The 16,569-nt window shown below is 41.2% G+C and overlaps 1 protein-coding gene across 5 annotated transcripts in view; it reads right to left on the bottom strand.

Moving 5' to 3' along the window:
• The window catches only part of PEX5L (peroxisomal biogenesis factor 5 like), a 119,596-nt gene extending 103,365 nt beyond the window's left edge, over positions 1–16,231 (bottom strand). For all 5 annotated transcript variants that reach the window (XM_087739586.1, XM_087739590.1, XM_087739587.1 and 2 more), the window contains exon 1: positions 15,875–16,231. In XM_087739586.1, the coding sequence (XP_087595712.1) occupies positions 15,875–15,895 (21 nt within the window). In that variant the 5' untranslated portion in view covers positions 15,896–16,231. The remainder of the gene's footprint in view (positions 1–15,874) is intronic.
• Positions 16,232–16,569: the final 338 nt, after the last annotated feature.

Here is a 16,569-nt window from a genome sequence, read left to right as displayed (position 1 = left end):
TTCAACCAGCTCTGCTCTTAAAACTCTGACCCCTGGCTCAGGTACTGAGCCTGGTTCAGAATGAGATTTTCCTCCTCCTCACCCCCTGTGGCTGAGGGTTCGACCGTGCTGTCCTGCCCTCGCTTCCACGGTGGGACTCGCGTGCCCACTGCTGTGTGCCGTTACTGGGCAGGACGCTCCTGACTGGGCTTTGCTTCGTAGTTCCTTTGTTATTTTTAGTTTTCCTTATCCATTTATGCTTCTCTGTTATTGTAGGGCTCATCTGCTTCTCTTCTCTTACATGAATCGTTGTTCTATCCGTGTCTTATTGGCAATATCCCAGAAGAAAGAGTTAAATTTACTTGGCCAGGTTTCCCTGTTTTGGAGAGAGCCCTCTTGTATTTGGCATTCCATTATCTGTATAGATCTTTCAACTCTCCTACCAATTCAGTTATGTGAAGGGCACTGAATCCTGTAGCATGCTGTTACGCTATAATTTCTGTGTGAAATCTGGCAAAAAGCTTGGATTACAATCTAAAGGTTATTTTTAAGATGACTTTTCATTTTTATCAGAATAAAAAATCAGCTTAGGAATTAGAAACAGAAGTGGTCTCCATAACTGCATGAATGTGTACTTCTATATGTTTTAGTATGTCTGGATAACACCCTGTGAGGATGGCAGTGCTTTTATTCCTGTCTCACTGATGGAGAACAGAGGCACATAGACCGTAAGTGCCTTGTCCAAGTTCATATAGAAAATCTGTGGCAATGGCAAAGCAGGAGCTTAACCTCAGATCCCTCTGTAGCACTGCCATAACCATGGGAGGTTACTTCATTATGCACGTGGATCCAGAAAGTTATTGGACAGAACTTGCATTTAAGTAAAAATACAGTCCGTTTGGGATTGGTCCCAGTGTAAAAGATTTGTAAGCAGGAGATAAGATCTTGTGCAGTTCCAGTGAAGGACTTAAGATCTGGCATGTGCACACTTGGGAGAATTTCATCTTTGCTGGGTAAACAGACTTCAGTTGCTGTAACTGTCCCCCCTGTACCTTTCCCACATACTGAACTGCCAGGTAAGGAAGGCCCTTTGTTCCCACACACAGCTGATTATACTAGGTCTTCAAACTTCTCTTTTGTCCCAGATCTGAGCCAAGTGTTGTCTTTTTCAAATCCAATCAGTAAACAACAGTTTCACAAAAATTGCTTAGTTGATGGAGTGCTTTTCTCATCTAACCTACTGGAAGAAATGATCTAAAAATAATGGAACCTGCCTTTCTTATAGACAAAGTGGATCATATTTAAAACCCTTCAAATTGTACAATAGGTATTTTAATCCTTCAACTATTTCTGCAGAAAGTAGATAATGTGCCACATACAAATGGAGTGTGAACAGGTACAAATCCCCAAAGTAGAATTTAGCCTATTTCTGTACTAGATATTTCTCTGTGTTCACAGAATGAAGATATCCCTTTTAAGATTACTTTGAGGCAAGGAACAATGTTTGCTGCTGTGAAATATTCTAAACAAAATCCTGATTGCACTGAAATTAATGGCATCTTTGTCAGTGATTTTACTGGAACCAGGATATCAGGATTTCTCTGGATGGGGAGTAGATGAACAAAGAGTATTTGACACTGTCTCGCATGACATCCTTGTCTCTAAATTGGAGAGACATGGATTTGACGGATGGACTGCCCGGTGGATAAGGAATTGGCCGGATGGTCGCACTCAAAGAGTTGCGGTCAACGGCTTGATGTCCAAGTGGAGACCAGTTATGAGTGGTGTTCCTCAGGGGTCAGTATTGGGACTGGCGCTATTTAACATCTTTGTCAGCGACGTGGACAGGGGCACTGAATGCACCCTCAGCAAGTTTGCTGACGACACCAAGCACCTCTCCTGTAAGGACAGGCTGAGAGAGCTGGGGTTGTTCAGCCTGGAGAAGCGAAGGCTCTGGAGAGACCTTATAGCATCCTTTCAGTACCTGAAGGGAGCCTACAAGCAAGCTGGAGAGGGACTTTTTGCAAGGGCGTGTAGTGATAGGACAAAGGGTAATGGCTTTAAACTGAAAGAGAGGAGATTTAGATTAGATACAAGGAAGAAATTCTTCACCGTGAGGGTGGTGAGGGACTGGCACAGGTTGCCCGGAGAAGCTGTGGATGCCCCCTCCCTGGCAGTGTTCAAGGCCAGGCTGGATGGGGCTTTGAGCAACCTGGTCTGGTGGAAGGTGTCCCTGCCCATGGCAGGGGGGTTGGAACCAGATGATCTTTAAGGTCCCTTCCAACCCAAACCATTCTGTGATTCTATGATCTTTTTAAATGAATCTTGCAGTACGTGAGTACATAGTGCCATGATCCTCTGCCAGTAATGAGTATTAATAAGAAGGTGACAGAAGACAGAAATATGTGACGAATTTCCTGCTTTGAAATTATGCCTCTCATATTTCAGAAATTTTAGAAATTACTTCCCATAAACACAAATTCTGATGGGCTGCCCAAAACTAAAACTGGAGGGGAAAAAATAGTAACCAGATATACTAAATAACTGTTTCTCCTGTTTAGTGAGAACCTGTAAATGTAAGTCAGAGCAGAATTTATTTAATGTCTGTAATATATTTATTTTGTCCTTTATGAAAACAATTTAATTATTTGAGAACAAATGACAAGTGTAGATGAACTCTTAAGCGGTGATTCTATTGCTTTTCAAGAACTGTCAGTTATAAAGCATCAAAAGAACCTGTGAAAAAAATATAGATGCGTAACTGCCTCTGACCAGTAAATTTAGAGTATTCTGTGAAGTATTAGCAGGTCTTTGATAGGTACGTATTTAACTGTCAGTTGAGGTGGGAATGATAGTCCAGCTATCATCTGAGTGGTTTCAAAATAAAACATAACACAGAATCTGTTATATAAATGTTATAGTGAAAAAACTAACAGTGCTAAGTTTCCACTTGTTAGATGAGTGTAAATGTGTTCCTTTTGCACTCCCTGCTGACCCCTGCCCAAAAGATTATGCAGTTGAAGCAACTACTTTCTTGTCTGCTGAAATGCTAGGTATGATTTTAATGTTTAGAGATGATGATATAGCAAGACTAGAAATCAAAGAATGCCTGTTGGCAGTGATATATCAAAATATACATATCCAGAGCAGGGCAGCGAGGCTGGGGCAGGGTCTGGAGCACAAGGCTGGGGAGGAGCGGCTGGGGGGGCTCAGCCTGGAGAAGAGGAGGCTGAGGGGAGCCCTCATCGCTCTCTGCAACGGCCTGAAAGGAGGCTGGAGCCAGGGGGGTCGGTCTCTGCTCCCCAGGAGCAAGCGATGGGACGAGAGGGAACGGCCTCAAGCTGCACCAGGGCAGGTTTGGGTTGGATATTAGGAAAAACTTCTTCATGGAAAGGGCTGTCAGGCCCTGGCCCAGGCTGCCCAGGGCAGGGGCTGAGTCCTCATCCCTGGGGGGATTTCAAAGCCGTGTGGATGTGGTGCTTAAGGGCATGGTTTAGTGGTGGCCTTGGCAGTGCTGGGTTAACGGTTGGACTCAATGATCTCAAAGGGCTTTTCCAACCTTAGTGATTCTATGAAAGCACCATGGAGGCATTCAACTCATCATAGTTGAAAAAAAGCATTGATTGTTTATTGTGGATTAGTGTAAGCCAAGCACTCTATTTCCTTGTGAAGAGCTGTGCAAGTCAGTAAAAAACTTGTTATTCCCATATTTTCTATTGGCAATTCTTCAGCCAATTGCAATTGTTCAGTGGGCACACTATGTACATATATTTTAGCCATTTGACAAACTTTTGTCTTGATGTATATAGTCTTTCTAGTCTGTGTCTGTCTTGTCTGGTTGGCCATTTCAGTAGCATAATCCTTCTGCTCCCTAATTCTGCAGATGACACTTATACAGGATGGAACTTGAGCAGGTTTGTGTGCAAGAGGGAATAATAAATATTCTTGCTTGTAAATTCACATAAAATTACTTTGGTGCTTAGAAAATACACTAAATATATATGCAACAACCTGAATGTACAGTTCTGTGATGATTAATGAGTCTGAGTTAATTACTTGGAATTTTACTTGAAACTTTATTTCTGATATTCGTTAGTGACTACTTGAGAAAAGGGCAGTGAAATTTTGTTACTCTGACAACTATAAAACACTTTGGAAATAAGTGTTCATTTTTTGTGTACTGTCAGGAAAAATCACTTATCAAATGATCACCCTCTTTCCTTGTTCAGTAAGTTTAGTAGTATACTTTTGCGTATCTTTGACTAGCCATTATCCAGTGATCTCACCTATTTGGAAACTCTTTGCTTACATGACTCCTGAAACTCTAAAATACGAGTAGCAGAGTGATGGTCAGCAAAATGCAGTGCGGCAGCTGCTAGCAACCAAGAGCTGCAAGGCTGTAATGATGTTATCAAGTTCTGACGTAGTGTTCATGGACATCTCTCTGCCTCATACATTGAGGGATGCAAATCGCAGCCATCATGATCTGAAATGGGACAGGAACCCCAGCAATCAGATCCTCAAGTAGTTTTATGAGCCTGAATTAAGCCAGAAATAATTTTCTGAGTCAGTCTACTAGAAGGGACATTGGACTGACTATAAGACGTGGTTTTATGATCCCTTGAAAGAGAACAGTCCAAAGTGAGTTCAGTAGTTTTTCCTACTTATGACTGCAAAACAGAGGACTGAGTTCTCTTATTTAAGAGCAGGTGCTCTAAGTAATGACCATCACATTTATTTTTGGAGCTCAGGAGAGAAAAGTGGCGGTAGTATGGAGAAAAAGCCCTGCCGAGGTGTGGGGAAATGTCCCTATTGGTTCTGATGGGCTCTAGTTCAGATCCTCATGCACACACACTTTGGCTGTTATTAAAATAAATTTAAGCTTACTATTACACACTGTTAAGACAGCTGGTGATTTCAAACCCTCAGTGCCTGCTTGTGGGAACATGAATACAAGATGGGGAAAACCTTCTGTGTTTCTAGCGTGACCCATTGAGTTTAGCTGTACGAGGGAAATACTTTTCTCTGATTATTAAGGTTTTATATGTAGCAAAAGTATCAGTTCAGCTGAGTGGGAGCCTCAGTAAGGAAGCTGGCAGAGAAGAGTATTCAAACTGTAGAGCTCAGCTCTACCAGTAGTCAAACCAATGTTTTGGGTGAGGAGAAGGGAGACTAATTTGTCGGTTCCTGTATGGCTCTATTAGCAGGAGGTTACTGAAGCTGTGAAGACAGTCAAGCCCTCCCCAGGCAGAACAGGAAGACTTTTGACTTCTTGATGATGAGGATTTTGGTCTTGCTGAACAAGAGTCAGGGTTTGTTTCTGCTGAAGTCGGAGAAATTTCAGAAGACAAGGAGGGTGTTGCTGGGTTATTGAGGTTCAGTCTTCTGCTCTCACAGGCAGCATGTCATACAGAGTCCTTCATAAATTGATTGTGTTTCATCTTTAAAGTAATTAGGTTTTTTGCCTCCAGTATTCCAGTTGGAAGGCTATTGGAAATCTTGATTGCTATAATGATCAGAAACCTTCTTCTAGTTTCCAACCTAAATTTATTCACCGTTGGTTAATATCCATTTGTTCCTGTGCCAGTTTTGTCCTTAGCTAATTTAGGTTTTTCCATATCTGCTGTTTATCTCCCTGATGCATTTACATGCTGTGATTATGCTCCTGCTGAGATGTCATTTTGCTTGATGAAATAAGCCAAAATCTTTTGGTCTCTCCTCATAAGATAGACTTTCTCTTCTCCTTGATCATCCTTCTTTGGAGCTGTTTCCCTGCCTCTCTTCTTGACCAGATCTGTACAAGATTCTCAATTGAAAATTTGCTAGTGATTTTCTACTATTCCTTACTGTCTCCAGCTTCACTAATAATTTCTTTTGTGGCACTGTAACAAATGCTTATCAAAGACCATATAGATCAAGTCAGTTACATCTCCCTTTCCTAAAAACCTAGTTATGATACCAGAAAATGCTATCGAGTTAGCCTGACGTTATCTTCTCTTGATAAATTCAAATAGCACTTTTTCCTTTTTCCTGTGTATGTTTATTTGTTTCATTTTCCTTAGTCTGTTCCCTAAAACCTTGCAGATTATGGATAGCCATGTGGGTATCCAGGCTGTTAGTTGTTTTACCATTTTTCTCACCTTATCTTCAATCTTGATGTGTTTTCTATTGTCCTGTCATATGACACCATGTCCGGATTCATAACTAGACTTAAATATTTGCTACCAAGCCTTCAATTCCATGTACCAGTTCCGTCAGCAGTTTGGGATAGAGATTATATAGTGTACCTCTGCATGAGCTTTTGCTTCATGTATTTGTAATAATTGCAGGATTCATACCCTCGTAATTATTTTGGGTTTGCACCATAAATTAGGTTATCCATAATATGAATGCCACCTTGAGTATGTTTTCCTTCCCTCTGCCTTCTTAATCATGTAACTGAAAACTTTCAATGGTTGTTTTAATATACTTTCAAGATCTAAATAAGCTTTACTTTAGGCAACTTGTACTTTTTCCTTCTGCCTTTGAGGAGCACTTTATTCCTTGTGTGTTCTTGGCTTAGTCTTACCATTTTAACAATTGAAAATATTAGTTCTGAAGCTTCTTACAAAATTTTCCCCCACTTTCTTGGGATCTGGGTTCCCGATGTGACGGACACCTTTGGTCTTCTGCCTTTCCTGAACAGTACATAATCTATTGTGAGTGCTCCAGGGATAAGTGTTCCTTCGTTGGTTCCATGTAGCGTCCACCTGTTTTCTAATAATTCAGATTCCTTTGTGTTGTCGCACAGGTTCAGGCAAGCCTATGCATCCCTTCCAGTTTTATATACCTTGCCTCATTGTGTACGTTACCTGGATTAAGTACAATGTTTTCTGCTGTTCAGAACAGCACTCCCTTCCTTCCTAGTTTCTGTTCTTCTGCCTTATTTTTTCTGTTGTGCATCCTCATTTTCTTCCTTTTTTATGTAACAAACTAGAGATAATACAGTTTTCATCTAACCTTCTGTTGCCATTCTTATTTTGAGAAGTTCTTCATGTTGTGGGTTTTTGTTTGTTGTTGTTGGCTTTGGGGTTTTTGTTTGGGGTTTTTGATTGTTTTTTTTTTACTGACTACTGCTGGTCATTCTTCCTTGTATTTCTTTTTCAAAGCCTTCTTAAAATTGTCCTGGTTCTTAGAAGGAGCATTAGGATGCCAAATAGCAAAAGATGAAAGATCTCGTCTATATCTGAAGCCTGTAACTGGAAAATTATCATCTTTGTTAAATTTCAGTGAATGATAGCAGAAGTATTTTGTCACTTTGAGACATGTGTTGAACTACACTTGTTATTATGTCATTAATGACTTTTATGACATTACTATCATTATTTCTATGGCAATAGTGTCCAAAGCCTTAGTGAAGACTAAGGCCATCCTCCTACTTTACATAAATAATATTAATCTGTTCTTCTGTGTACTGACTTTTTTCAGGTCTTCCTATTAGGGAATACTCCCTTGGATTTTAAAAAGCTCTGACAGATTACCATTGCATCAAAATGTGATGTTTTATCTCAGTTTTACATAATACTCAAAAAGCTTCTATTTATTATAGACTTTGCTTATTCCTACATTAATATTAGCAAACTTGGCCTCAGTAGATTCTGTGAACTTAAACTCTAATATTCAGTGTTCCTTATTGAGAAACAGATCTCTCTATTCCAGGGTAGGCTTAAACAGGCAAGTATTCTTTCTCAATTGACTTTTAAGGAACAGTGAGTAACAGTTCCTGAACCTTTTTCTTGATATAAGTACCTGTTAGAAAATGTTGAATTAGAAAATGCAATTTGTAACAGCTTTTCTGCTCCTATTCAGGACATGCTGTAGTCTCTACTTGACACTGTAACTTTGGAACCCAACTGGAGACATTAGGAAGACAGGGATTAACATGAAAAAGGCTTGGAAGCCAATTATTCCCTTATTTGCATCAGTATAATTTCTACTTACATTCACTCATGTAAAGTGATAGATACAGCTGGCTCTAGTGTTGGTAAGGCAAATTTTAAAGTTTGTTTCTTCAGGTTTTGAAAGCTAGCCCGTAAAGCCAAATGATTGATCTAAGGAAAAAATACAAAGAAAAAAATTGACTGGTCCTAAAATAAATGCATGTCGAAATCATTCTGAAGTTGTCATTTCTAAATGTCAGTGGATAAAAGTATTTGAGTTTCTTTTATGTATCTGAACAGAAAACAAAGTCTTAATGTAATCAAGAAAGATTGTTTGTCTGAATGCATTGCACAGTACTGTCCTTATCACATATGCTTTTGTTGTTATACTGACAGATTCTAAATGCATAGCTGTTATTTTGTACGTTAATTGAAAAGTGCTGTCCAAAGATGTTTGTGTTCATGTAACTTGTATTATATTCAACATCCATATTAGGACAAAGAGGCGTTTTAAGGGATTGATATGAAATTAGCAGCTGCAAGCTACCAGAAGATAGTAGACTGCTCTAGGACAAGTGAACATGAGGCAGTAGTGGTCCCATATGTTACAGAGAAAGTCACAAAGACTGTAGTGTGATTATTTTTCCCTAGGGATTGCCAAAATAGATAAGCGTGTGAGAAAAGAGAGTGCATGGGCATTGATCTTCCCCACAAACATGTTGTGGTAGCTGTAGGTAAAAAGTCAGGTTGCTTTTTTAAAGCCTGCTACTTTCCTTTTCTTGGTGGTCCCCTGCTATCTCCTAATCTAGATTTAATTTGTGAGCAGTGAGCTCTGCTGGCAGAAAAGTCCTCAGCCATCAGTTTGCTTCTTTCTACTCGTGGCAGCGAACTTCACTGTGGAACATTTTTGCCTTGTGACCACCAAGCGCTGCTGAGAGGTGACCCAGACCCCGTTGCACGTAGCATGCGGTCATGACATGGGCGAGCCTGGCTGCCCTACTGCAGGCAGCATGAATGAACCTGCAGTGCAAACATGACAGGAGGCAAAACGTTTCGAGAAAGCCTTTGAACCTGGATAAAGAGGAGAAAACTAACAACTAGGACAGAGTGAGAGAAGGAACACTGGCAAATCTGTCTGAGTGTCTTGATAGGCCATGGAGAAGTGGAGGAAGGAAACTTGGGGCTTACAACTATTATGCCAACCCGATAGAAGTTTAATGAAAAATGTTTGGGAGGAACTGCAGTAATACTGAGGTGTGACTAATTGTGCAAACTTTGGTTTGTGTTTTCTATTTATGGGGATATGTAATCTGATGAAACATGTTTTTTTCCATTCAGTATAATAAGTTTCAATTACTTGGTATTTTAGACTTTTACTTAATTTATTTATATGCAAATAAACCATTGGAAGTGAAACTCATGTACCAATGACTCAGAATTTCAAAAGCCTGAGAAGAAAGCAATGAAATATCACACTGTTCACCATAATTGTAATCTGGTAGAAGAATTTGCTGAATGTGGTCTTTACGATCCTTAGGCATTTTGTTAGTAATGTTATTGGACAATGATGAAAATGCATAACTACAGAAAGTCATCTCCTAGTTTACATGTCATGGCACCTGATTTGGAAGAAAATGACTTCTCTCAGTTTTGCAGTATCAGCTATTTCTGAAATAGCCTGTGCAAACTTTTACATTCTGTGGTACAAACAACTAGTAGATACTTCCTGCGCTGGGTGTGTAAGAAAAGCAGGCTGGCCGGATTCATTTTAAGTAATATTCCAATGTTTTTACCATTTTCATTTCTAACTATTGCAAAAAGGGTAGCAAATTAAACTAGATGGATGGTTTTAAACAGACTTGGTTTAGACATCAACCCCCCTTTTTTTAAGTTTCTGGAGAATCATCTTAGAAACATGACTATTATAAATTAGGAATGATTTTCTACAAATGAATGTTTATGAGACTGCATTTCCTAAAGGGAACTCTAAATTTCTGTATGTGGTTATCTTAGCTTTCCCATCCTTTCATGCACCTTGTCCTCCTTGGATATTTCATCCTAATCTAGTTTGTGGACATTTTTCCAATGTTTTGGCCGCCTCCTTTGCGTAGCAGTCTCATCTACATTCTTCCATCCTGAGACTGATGGCCTGCCTTTTTCTCTCTCTAATATATTAACAGTGGGTCCCATTACACTAATTAGTTTTTAAACGTGCGTAAGCCTAAACTTTCAAATAAATATAAGCTAAGTAATCAAAATAGACTCAATCAAAATAGTCTTCATGCAGCTGAATGTTTTGCTATTGATCATCAGTCCGTGGATTTAGTAGTTGTGCAGGTGCATTTTAGGATATTTGAAAACATGATTTAAAAATCAAGTAACTGCTATTCAAGCTTAGCATACATGCTCGGTAATCGGAGTAGACAATGTAGGTGGGGCAAAATGGATGTGTGGAAGGGTGACTGGACTTGCTGAAGCTATGTGATGAAGCTAGAGGTAAAATCCAGCTTTCTAGATGTGCAGTTTAAAGACTAGCAACTGCATCATGCCGTCATAAATTGTGACAATAGTGGGAGATTTTTAAAAAATACAGCATGATTTCTTGAGTGTGCCTCTCTTGTGAAAGCTATATACTGGATTTAGACTAACGTGTTTATATAAGTAAACGACAGTGCTAGGCACTCTTGTTTTTCTATGTTTTGAATGAACTTAATTCCAGAATAGAGGGATGGATCCTTAGTTAGTTAGTAAGAGTTCCTCTTAATTTGCATCCAGCAAAAATACGCTGTGTGCCAAGAGTTTCTGAGCCTTTGCAAGATTTTCTGCTAAGTTCTTGTAAAACTGCCTAACAGCTTCAAGGAACGCTTCTCTATACCGGCATTACAAATACTCACAATTTCTACAGTTTCAGTATGCGTCTTAGCCAAAAGCAGTATATCACCTACTTTCTTTGAATGAACTTCTTTCAGTGAAAGCAAGCTCATTATTTTCAGCTTGTTTGATTTATAAGCAGTTCATAATCTGCTGTTCAAAACTTGAAAAGCTGTTAGTGGGTAACTGGAAAATATCAGGACGAAATGGAAAACATACCACCATAAACACTGCTCTAGTATGGTGAGTACTTTTAGAAAAGGCTTGTAATAATGAAAAATTATCAGTTTATCATAATGAAATTTCAGCTAGGCTAGGAGTTATGATTCATCGACATCACTAGGGATCATTAGCATTCCAGCTACGTGCCCAGATTTTTAGAATTTTGTAGCTTGAAGTTAAGTTTATGTTGATCTTAACAGCTGAACAAAGATTCAGTTTAGCCCCGTGTTCCATTTTATGTTGTGCCTATTCTTTGTGGGCTGTTTATTCAGATACAAAATGCATAGCTGAGGGATTACTTTTTTTAAAAATTCATAATTGATTAATAGCTTGGGTTTTATTTATTTTAGGTGGTGCTGTAACCAACACTATTACAGTATTTTTAATAGGTTACCAAATAAGCAAAGATGGGACTTGCATCTGCAGCTAATCTTCAGGCAGTTCTGCTTTGCTTCTCCCAGGGAGTTAGCTGTGTCTGAAGTGTGGGGAAATCAGTGCAAAAATGTTTTTTATAACTTCTAAAATATTTAGCAATGCTTTTCAGACCCAGTAAAACATGTGAAGCCCTTGAGGTTTCATCTTGCAAGAATTTTCATGTGTACATAGTTATTTTTCTGTAGACCCCCTACGATCATATAGCATGTGTTTGATGACTGAAATCTTTCTGAAATGTGAAGGATTAATATGGATCATTTCATGTAAATATGAAATGCCAACGGTAAAATGTTAAATACCTTTAATAATACAGAACGCAACACAACAATTAAGGGCATGAAGTTGATTGCCTATGCAATTAAAAGTTTAGGAGACTAACTATCTGATCTGGAACTTGGCCAAGGCATCGTGACTAACAAGCCTGTTCTTGCGAAAAAATGCCAGAGGAACTCCGATAGCCATGTGTGGTCAAGATTTCTGCTTTGTCTAAATTAAGCCATCTCCAAACATAACACTGCCATACATAAAATCCCATGCCAACATTTGGCAAAGCACTTCTGTTCAAGCATTTGTGCTGGAGAAAGCTGACTATATACAGCATCAAGGCAAACAGTTTTGAAAGCATTTATTTTGAATTTCCTAGGAAGCCAAATGCTGCTGAAAATCCCATTCTATGATTGTAATTTACCCTCCATCCATTTATAGAACTCTCGTAAAAGTCAATGGGAGGGGCCGGTACCAGGTATATAATATTCTGTAAAAACTTTAAAACATCTTATTGTTGGTTGTTGAAAGGATAGACATTTTAGAACAGTGACTGTGGGATGAACTCAGCTTATGTTCTGCTTCCATCTGGCCTGCTACTGTTTCCTCGAAGAAGATGGCAAACAGCACACACTGGGTTGCACACGTGGTCCTAAGAGAGAAATACTCTCTCTTTCACCTGCACAGCTTAGCATTTAGACTCGGTTCTTTTGCCATATCTGCAATCCCAGGGTGTACCCCTGTAACCATCAAGTTTTATCCTGTCGGAGCCTAAGTTTACTGAATTAAACAGGATTTCTTGCATAACTGAAGCAGTATGTTGGTAGGCAAACAGGGTGCACATCTCAGCTGAAGCTCTCCTTCTCGTGCAAAAGCCCCACCTTAGAGGCTCAGGCTTGGGGAGGTAGCTATGTGCCTGAGAACCTACGCCAGGCCCTGTTATGTTTTGGACAGTTACTGTGTAAACTGCACAGGCTGGTAAATACAGCTAAATTAAATGCGTATGCTTATTACGATAGTGAAATAGCTTGGAAAGAGCTCCCGTGGCACTGTACTTCTCTGCACGCTGCTTCTGTTTGTGGTGCTGGCTCTGCGGAAGGCCCCTTCGCCTTTCTCCTAGTGTTTTATGTGAAAGAGTGCGGTACACAAGTAACACAAAAGCTAGCCCTGGAGAAAGGTACTTGGAAATGTAAAGACAGTGGTTGAACCAGTAACATACCTTCTTTTTAGATATTTTTTTTTTAACTATCTTTGGAATTTTAGCTTAGGACCTCTCTAGTATTCTGTGTTGTGAGGATTCATTTATAAAACAGTAGGAGGGAAATCTAAACCTAGGTCTTTGGAAGAAACTAAGTGATTTTCTGGGATTCAGAAAAAAATAAAAAACAATCTGTAATCTAAAAATGAAGAAGAGGTACATATATTATGGCCTGAGGTAGTAAAGTACTTTAGGTGCTTGCTGGACTTCAGCAGTGCTTAAATACAAAGTGTATTTCATCTACGCTTGCAGAATTTACTGAGCTTAGTCAGAAATTCCCCGCTGAAGCTGATAACGCTCGGTGCCTATTCAAGATAGGTAAATTCTCCATCTCTGTAGTTAGGCTTGTTACGTTGTTACAGTTGTTAATGCTCTCACCTTTCAGAAGTCTCCCAAGAATTAGCTGAGTTATAGCAGGTTATTAGTAAAACACTGACTTTCTAAACATCTTTTAAAGTCATTGGACTAAGGAATTATTTCTGCAGATTTTACTTCTACATCTGGAAACAAAACACTAGGAAAAAGGGAAATGACAACTGGCATTCTAAATCAGATCCTACATTTGATCGCAGTAACTTCAGAAGAGCTTTTGCCTTAAAGAGTGTAGGATCAGATGTTATATACTGGCACAGCGTTTTGCATTTGGATGTATAAAGGTAGATGCTTAAGTACCCAGGCAGGGTCCAGCTAAATGCTCCAGTTTCACGTAAAGGAGGAGAAGCTCTGTGAATGCTCTTTAAAAACAAGTTGGTTTTGTTTAGGAGTCCAGGTACTGACTTAGGTGCCTGACTTAATCCACCCGAGTTTGGGTGGTTTTATGGTTCACCTTATTTTAGATTGGCAGGTAATTGCAAATAGTTTTCCCTAAGTTAGTACAAGTCTTACCGGCAGCCTTGAAGAGAGTAAGAAAGGACCCGTAATGCTTAGAATATGCCTGCATTTTTGTTAGCGTGTGTTTGATACTGTACTTGCATGGGAAGTTTGGTAGTTTTGTGTTCCAACACGGTTTAATAAATATTACAGTGGATCATTTCATTGCAAAGAAAGTAGCTCTTGATTGTCTTTGACTCACCTAAAGGCTCTAATTAAGGATAGAGTAAACATGAAAATCTCTCCTAATGCTTTAGGCTTTTTTAGGTGTTATCTGAAGAACACTAATGCTTCCTCTTAGGACAGAAATATATCAAAAAGTTTGGTTGATGAACTCGGGTGGGTTTTTGTTTTTAACAATGACAAGTGTACTCAACAGGGATAGCATTTTTAATGCAGCAAACTTTTTAAGAGAATTTGGGTAGAATCTGAGTACATTTGGGCTAGAAAACAAAAAATATTTTGAAAGAAAAAGATTTAAAGGACATCAGTCACAACATATTTGGATGTTTTGACCTGATTATTCTATTGCAAATTTGATTTCAACCTTTTAATGACTCAGAAAATTTACAATGCTGCCAGACACCTCAATGTTCCATTACATTTCCTTTTAAAAAGTGGCGTACGTTTGTTGAAACCTTGCAATATATTACTCATAGCAAAGAACTTCTGCTTTCTTAAGGGTATAAATATCTATTTGCCAACGTCCGATTCAGTATCATTAGTTATAGGATTGTTTTTGCGTTACCGTAAAACAATGCATACTTTAACCTTATTCTCAGAAACAAATAGTAATACGTATACTCCTTCCATTGATTACCTATCTTGTTAAAACCTGTTTGCTCTCCTATCACAAGCGATATTATGACACATTATTGATCATTGTTGAGACCGGATAATGCAAACACGAAAGAGTAACTGCTATCATTCAGCTCTGGAGAGCAGAGAGTGCTGAATCAAGAGTCCTCACTTAACTCACATACATTGTACACAACCCCGTGTGTGACATTGGCTAAGTTTCATGTCCCTGGTAACCACTCAGCAGGTTTTTAAGTGCTGCGCAGAATCGCACCAAACCGAAGCGGTCAGCTTACGCTTCCCAAGGCTGCAGTTTCTCTGTAAACAGCCTTAGTACTAAAACACTACAGGCAAGGCTGGTGCCACCGTGCGTGATAAAGGCATTTGGTCATTCCTGGCAATGAACACAAAGCCAGACTGGGTCCAAAAGCAAAGAAATGAATTTGGGAGATCAGTATAAACATTTAGTCCACTTTGGCACTTCCTCCTCCTTCAAAACAGACTTGGCTTTCCAAGGAAGAGCCATGTGAAGGAGAGCGGGAGTCAAGGTTACAGTCATCACGTCCAAGGCGCTAGTATGTTTTTATCGGGGAGAGGCATTCTCTGCTATGGCAATGTGGATCAATAGGATCATGAGACAAGATTTCTGCCTAAAATGTGGAAGTCACTTAGGCATGTGTTTGAATTCATTCTACAAAGTCATTCCGGGGCTCAGCAAAATCAATCCTCATCCCGTGTTGGGAGGGAAGAATAGACATCCCTCACCTTTAAACACAACGCACTGTGCGAATCGATGGCGTTACTGTGGCATGAAATCTTTGCAGATTTTGCAAAGCAAGTGCTCTGTCTTTTCCCTTATTGTTTGCCCTTCACTTGACATACAGGGAGAGATGCATCAAGCGGATGGCAGGAGACATGTGTCACTTAAAGCATGCCATAACACTCTTTGCCCTAGAATGCTCCTTCAGTCTGTTTGAACAAGCAGCATCATAAATGAATAAATACACACAAAACTTCCCCTAGCGATAAAGTTGATAGAACCCCTTCTCCCTCCTCCCCCTCGAGCAGAGCTAGCCGCGGGCACGCCGTTCCCTTCAGCCCAGAGTTGGAGTGCCACGATCCTATTGCACCAGTTCACTTGTTGCACGGTGCCCAGGTGCCATCTCCCCTCTGCTCAACCCACAGAAACTTCCCAGCACCGCGTTTCAGCGAGCCCGTTCCCAGGGCTCCTCCTTCCAGCCTGCTTCCAGCCTCTTACCTGCATGTGTCCCTGGTACATTCTGCTTCGGCTGGTTCAGCCGCCCCTCGGGCCGACGGGCTGGGTGCACGCTGGGGTGGGGGCACTTCTCCTGTGCGCTCGGCTAAAAGAAAGAAAGGAGGAAAAAGAAAGAAAAAAAAAAAAAAAAGCCTAACCCTGAAAGAGCTGTGTTTTGCAAAAGATTCGGTCTCTCCTGCAGGCTCCGTTGCTGCTTCCAGCACCCCGGCGCTCCGGGCTGCCGCCTCCCTCCTGCCTCTGCCTCCCGCGCTCTCCCTCTGTACTGCGGTGCCGCGAGCGGCGCGGGAGCTGTTCGGCGCGGGGTGCTGGGGGGAGGCGGGCCGGGCCCGGGCGGCGGCGGCGGCGGGGCCGCCGGGCGGGGAGCGCCGCGGGGCGGAGCGGGGCCGCCCCCCGCCGGGCCTCGCCCGCCGCGCCTCGTCCCGCTGCCCGCCGCCCCGGCTGCCCGCCCGGCGGCCCTGGCCCCGGCGGCCCTCCCCCGCCTCCCGGAGGCAGCCCCGGCCTCCCCCTTCCCTCCGCCCTCCTTCCTTCTCCCCTCCCCTCCCCTCCCGCCGCCCGCCCTCCGCAGAGGGAGCAGCGCGGCATCCGGGGAACGCGCGGAGCCCCGCGGAGCGCCGCGGCCGCCGGGCGGGGCCCTGCCGGGGTCCCGGGGGAGCCGCCGCCCCGCCGGGGGCTGGCGC

Source organism: Nipponia nippon, unplaced genomic scaffold, assembly GCF_047370975.1.
Source record: "Nipponia nippon isolate SJK-2023a ecotype South Korea unplaced genomic scaffold, ASM4737097v1 scaffold_7, whole genome shotgun sequence".
NCBI lineage: Eukaryota > Metazoa > Chordata > Aves > Pelecaniformes > Threskiornithidae > Nipponia > Nipponia nippon.
The sequence above is the reverse complement of the archived record's forward strand: the minus strand, read 5'-3'. Positions and strand labels throughout refer to the sequence as shown.